Source organism: Carassius auratus, chromosome 1 (genome assembly GCF_003368295.1).
Source record: "Carassius auratus strain Wakin chromosome 1, ASM336829v1, whole genome shotgun sequence".
In the NCBI taxonomy this organism is placed as follows: Eukaryota; Metazoa; Chordata; class Actinopteri; order Cypriniformes; family Cyprinidae; genus Carassius; species Carassius auratus.
Window position 1 is genome coordinate 5,091,193 of NC_039243.1, and position 6,523 is coordinate 5,097,715.

At 39.1% G+C, this 6,523-nt stretch overlaps 1 protein-coding gene across 4 annotated transcripts in view; it reads left to right on the forward strand.

The window, feature by feature from the left end:
- Positions 1 to 6,292, forward strand: part of LOC113039050 (zinc finger protein 501-like) — an 847,435-nt gene extending 841,143 nt beyond the window's left edge. For 2 of the 4 annotated variants that reach the window (XM_026197083.1, XM_026197119.1), the window contains exons 2-4: positions 841 to 993; positions 1,086 to 1,443; positions 4,977 to 6,292. In XM_026197083.1, the coding sequence (XP_026052868.1) occupies positions 841 to 993; positions 1,086 to 1,443; positions 4,977 to 6,001 (1,536 nt within the window). In that variant the 3' untranslated portion in view covers positions 6,002 to 6,292. Of the gene's footprint in view, positions 1 to 29; positions 274 to 840; positions 994 to 1,085; positions 1,444 to 4,976 lie in introns of those variants that run through there. The other 2 variants (XM_026197032.1, XM_026196963.1) reach the window with 2 other exon arrangements.
- Positions 6,293 to 6,523: the final 231 nt, after the last annotated feature.

Below are 6,523 nucleotides of genomic sequence, written 5' to 3' on the forward strand. Positions count from 1 at the left end.
CTCCAATCCAGCAGGCGGCGGAAGTGCGTCATATGCTGCTGCGACATCCGCTAAGAGCGCGCGACGGAAGTAACGCAGAGTTTTCTTTCAGCCGGTGTGTGTTTGTGATTTTAATATCATAATGTGCTTTAAGGATTTATGACTGTGGTGTGTCTCCTCGCATCTCGGTATTTTAGTAGCTGAAGGTTTACATGATTTCAGTGTTTTCAGAAGCGAGCAGGATATATCGTGTTTTAAGTCCTCAGTCCCAGCAGCTGAACGCACGTCTTAAAGGTAACGTTAATTATTATTTTTCTAATATGCCTGTTGGAAAAGCAGAAGTCAAGTTTATAACATTTTGACATTTTCTTAGGCACTTTGTTGTCTGAAAGACATTTTTTTTCTTCGTAAAATATTGTAAGATAAAGGTTACATTCAAGTATTTGAAACTTTTATCAAATGCTTTTAATGTTTGATTTTATTGTGTTACCATTGTCCCAGACGTTAAATCGAAAACCATGAAAATGTTTTGTAAATGTATATGTCTAGCTCAAACTATAATGATTTGAACTAAGAATCAGTAACATTATTGACTGGCCATATGAATCCTGTGAACTTTATTCATATGAAGATATTTGACCATTCACTCTTATAAACACAACATTTCAGCATTTATTGTGTGAAAATGATATCAAATATGAAAGATATTTGAATTAAACATGAGGTGTGTGATATTTAAAGACCATTTAATGAAGGTAAATGTAAGGTAATTCAGAAGAAGCAGCTAATCTGATCCTCTTGAGTTTGATCAGATAAACGTGTCTCTCTCTCTGTCAGTAATCTGGCTGTGTTTGTGTTCAGATGTTGATCATGAGCGCTCAGGTGGATGTGGTCTGCTGTAAATCAGTAGGAACTGATCTGTCCATGCTGGATATTGAGGATTTCATCACAGAGATCTGTGAGCTGAAGAAAGAGGTGGCTTCACTGGAGGCCAAGCTGAGAGAAAGAGGAGAGGTTTGAGCAGCTCTTCATCTCATCCTTCACTTCTGAGTACTGAGGTTAATATCTTGTTCTGTGTCTGTGTTGATCTGTGATGTGTTTGTCAGGATGTGGAGCAGGTTTGGGTGCGTGAGACTGATGGGACAGAAGCTCAGGATTCAGTCTGGAGCGTCAGAGATCAGAGATCCAGAGACACACAGGACTCAGAGCTCAGCCTCACTTTACTCTGTTATACTGACGCTCAGGATCATGAATCCACTGATCAAACCTCTGACTGTAACGCTGGAGAACAGCAGACGCTGCAGACGCCGCTGAAGATGTGCTCCGTCAAACTGGTGGACTGCAGGAACCTGATTGAGAGCAGAGGAGAAGAAACCACCGCAGAGAAACAACAACAACACACGGATGAGGAAGAGGAGGAGGAGAATGGAGATGATGATGATGATGATGAGTTCATCCCCACAGGTTTGTTTAATCCTGTTGTTTTTCATGACACTTGAATGTCAGCACAGATTGAAGGACTGAACAATTTACAGGAAAAAATCGAATTGACATAATTTTGATTATATATATATATATATATATATACATATACACACAGTAGGAAAAATATTTATTTGATCCCCGACTGATTTTGTATGTTTGCCCACTTAAAAAGAAATAAAGGCTCTGCAATTCTTATGGTAGGTTTATTTGAATGGATAATGACAGAATAACAACCAAAAAACACATTATATAAATTTACATTTATTCATTTAGCTGACGCCTTTATCCAAAGCGACTTGCAATTGCTATATATGTCAGAGGTCACACGCCTCTGGAGCAACTAGAGGTTAAGTGTGTTGCTCAGGGACACATTGGTGTCTCACAGTGGATTCGAACCCGTGTCTCTCACACCGAAGGCATGTGTCTTATCCACTGCGCTAACACCACCCCAACAGTCAAACACAGAGGTGGAAAAATTAGGCTTTGGGACTGTTTTTCTGTTAAAGGTACAGGACGACTTGGGGCAAGTCGCAAGGCAGAAACTTCCAGTTGACAAACGACGGTCAAGAACCCTTAAGGATTTAGAGAGGATCTGTTAAGAGGAGTGAACCAAAATCACTCCTGAGATGTGTGCAATCCTGGTGATCAGCTACAAGAAACATCTTACCTTTGTGCTTGCCAACAAGCTTGGGTTTCTGCACCAAGTACTAAATCATGATTTGCTTGGGGATCAAATACTTGTTTCACTCACTGAAATAGAAATCAATTTCTAACCTTTGTGATGTTTTTTTTTTTTTTTGGATTTATTGGTTGGTATTCTGTCTCTATGCATGGAAATAAACTTACCATAAATATTACAAACCCTTCTTTTTTTTTGTAATTGGACAAACTTACAAAATCAGCAGGGGATTAAATAAATATTTTCCCCACTACAATATTTCTCTCAAATATTGTTCATAAATCTGTCTAAATATGTTTTAGTGAGTAGGGGTCGACCGATGTATCGGTTTTGCCGATTAATCAGCACTGATAGTTGATTGCTGGAACAATCGGTTATCTGCAAAAATCCAAGCGGCCTCTAGTGGCTGAAATCACTGACAATCACTCACAGACCCTTTCACACTTCCGGAAAATACACGGGTAATGTGTCCCGGCATTTGTTCCCGAGTTGCTCGATTTTGCACTTTCTCACTGCCAGTGATTGCCTGGAATATGTACGTGCGTTCATACACAACCCATAAGATCCCGTAACAACACGTGACATCAGGGGGTGACGTATAATGTACAAGTCAAAAACGCTAGGCACGTTAACTTTCACTGAAGCTGGCGAACATCTCTGCTTCAGCACGGAAAGTGAGGAACCTACTGATCTCTGCTTCATTACAGTTTGCACACATTTCTTTCGTTGTGGAAGTTGATCTGACTTCAAAACACATGGTAAAAAAGTCACGCAATAATGTGCATCATCACTATGACACACTCTTTACGGTATTAGTTCTGGCTTTTGTTCACACCGCGCTCGTTTTGGGACTGAACCCAGCAATGTTACTAGGTCCCTGACCCGGGATCAATCCCGGGGTGTGTTTGCGTTCACACAGAAGGCGACCCGGCAATGCTCCGGCAGTTTTCCGGGTTCAGCGTGCAGAGTGAAAGAGGCTTTAGACACGTGGTGCTGCACGCTGAACAGAGCGAGAAACTTCAGACCCGGATTAAAATGCAGCTGACAGACAATCCTGCTGCACACAGAGCACCATTCACATAGTTTTCCATCAAATTTCATTATATTCACCTGGATTCGTTGTTAGTGTACATAATAAATTGTATATTGAGCGTTTGCATTGAAACGGCTCTAATAAATTCGGTATGCTTCATTTATAGAGCTATGACATAGATCGCTCTTTCTGTTTGCTCCGTTTTTTAAACACTTCATCAAACTTATCTTTGCTTCATTGTTCATTCTTGAGGTGAACTTGTGTCTGTTTGGTGAATGAATAAACTGTTTTTGACCGCTGCTTGAGTTAGACGCGATCTGTCCGGAGTGTGTGTGTGTGTTTGTGATACCACCGAGTTCTAGACTCAGCGCTGCTCTTTTATTTTGATTAGATAATCATTAAGTGTTCAAGGATAGAATCAGTTAAAGTGTGAGCGTATACATTGTGCTGGTATAGTTGTAGGGCCCTACGTTTCTCGCGGTGCAGAAATCGCAGACTGAATCGTGGAATCCATTCATTAAAACTGAATTCACAGTTTAGCGTGTGTGACGCCATGTCATCCTCTGCCGTCTGACGAAATGAGGATGAAAACACATGAAGAACATCTCCAGAACTGCTCTGAGAGTCACATCATGTGCATCTCACCTGATATTCAAGGCAACCCGTCAAATATAAAGATATTCAAGGCAACCCGTCAAAATAAAAGTCCAGTATTGAAGTCTACTGTTCAGTAGAATGTACATAGCCTGCTACTACTACTGAAACATTAAGGAATTATCACACAACAATTCATACATGTTTCAATTTGAATAGTAAATCCCTTTGTTTGCCAAAAAAAAAAGAAGTTTGCATAATTTTCACTAAGACAAATAAAATTAATGTTTCATGCCTTGATTTGACAACAATACCAATGTAAAAACACACAGAATTTTTGAAGGGGAACAATGATTGATCTTCTTTAAGAAAGAATACATTAAGTTGTTTAATCCGTTCAAATAATTAGACATGATAAAACAAAAACAAATAATGGTGAGGAAAAAAAACAAAACATTTCACAGGACCTTAATCATGGAATTGTTATTAAACTTTTATGAAATTGATTTGAAAATGTTTCATTATTTAAATTAATTAGACTTGCTTTATGATTAATAAACTTTAACTATTAAAAAGGAGTGGAGAAAAATTAAAATGGAAAAAACTGAATCCAGAAAAATTAAATGACAGAATTTGGAAATAAATAAAAGGGAATTTAGGAACAAATTTAACTGATTTCATCGGGCCCAATTAGAGGGTGGTGATTTCAACATTTACTATTACTGTTATTATTATTACTTTTATAGTTATTATTATTATTACTACTACTATTAGTATGGTTCAGTACTGTTGTTTTTGTGTAAATAAAGCACTATTTTAGTTTTTGTTCAGTACCCATTGTAAAAACTATCAGTTAATTAATCGGTATCGGTTTGTGTGGAACCTAGCTATCGGTTTCAGCAAAATCCAATAATGGTCGACCTCTATTAGTGAGCAATTCTCCTTTGCCAAGATAATTTATCCACCAATCCAAAAACTGTATAAAATACTTTGCAGACATAGACTGGTTAGACTGTTCTGCATAACTTTCTCTGTTTTATTGTCTCTTGATAATGAAATCTTTTCTGGCTTCAAAACCCCAAGACTGTGAGAATGATTCTTCACAGCAGAAGAATGGCGGAAAACATCCGGTTTAAATGTGGATGTCGTTTAACTTTTGTTCAAGTCAATTTTAAAACTGTTGTATTCAATTTCTGTTCCTTTCAGATGCCATTGCCTGTTCATCTTCTGATGGAGATGAAGAAACAGTCTCAACATCTAAAGAGCAGCTGAAGAGTTTCCCCTGCATCACCTGTGGAAAAACATTGAGTTCGAAGGGTAATTTAGTGAGACACGAGATAACTCACACAAAACAGAAAGTCTTCAGCTGCAAGAGATGCAAAATCAGCTTTCCTACTGCAGAAGAGAAAACTCTTCATTCAAAAGAGCACAAAGTGCGCAAAGCGAAGAAAGAGTTTCGCTGTGAACAGTGCGGGAAGGATTTTTTCACCACTGCTCACTACATGAAAGTTCATATGAAGACACACGAGGAAAAGTCTTTCCAGTGCGACGAATGTGACAAGTGTTTCAACAAAAAAGGAAATCTGGATGCTCATAAGCGAATCCACACGGGGGAAAGACCATTCAAGTGTCCTCACTGCGAGAAGAGCTACAACCAAGGATCTCATCTGAAGAAACATGTGCGTATTCACACCAACGAGAGACCGTACCAGTGTAGTGAATGTGGGAAAACCTTCAGAGACTCAAGCAGTCTAAACTCACACAAGAGAATCCACTCTGGTGAGAAACAGTATCCGTGCAAACACTGTGACAGACGATTCCGCTTTATTGGCGTTCTGAAGTGTCATGAGCGGATTCACACCGGAGAGAAACCATTTCTGTGCTCCTACTGCGGGAAGAGCTTTTCCAATATGACTCATTTGAGCGTTCATCAAAGAATTCACACGGGGGAAAAACCGTATCACTGCAACATTTGTGAGATGAGATTCAGGAAGTATGATATTTTACAAAAGCACAATAGGATTCATACCGGAGAAAGACCATTCAAATGCTCACAATGTGACAAAGCGTTTGCTCGAGCAGACGTCCTGAGGGTCCACGAGCGGGTTCATACAGGAGAGAAACCGTACTCCTGCTCCATCTGTGGTGAGAGATTCGCTTATTTAGGTAGCTTTCAGACCCATCAGAACAAACACGCTAAAGAACAAACTGCTCCAGAATCATCAGAGTGACACCTCCGCCTTGGCCTTATTTCGGCAGGTGCTTTCATTGTTCATGTGTGTGGAAGACCGTTTTGAAATAGAAGATAAAAATCATGCATTGGTAAGTCATGACATAAAAAGTCATGATTTATTATCTGAAAAATGTAAATGCCAACAGTCATCAATTACGCAATTACAAGATTTTAAATATAACAAGTTTGACTGAGTACACTGAATAAAATAATAAATGCATTTTTGTTTTTTCCCCCATTTTTCATGAGCTAACTTCAAAGATCTAAGACTTTCTATGTACACAAAAGGCCTATCTCTCAAATATTGTTCACAAATCTGTCTAAATCTGTGTTAGTGAGCACTTGTCCTTTACCAAAATAATCCATCCACCTCACAGGTGTGGCATATCAAAATGCTGATTAGACACCATGATTATTGCACAGGTGTACCTTAGGCTGGCCACAATAAAAGGCCACTCTAAAATGTGCAGGGGGGGGGGGGATGGTATGACTTCCATGACAACACATCTCCTTCACATAG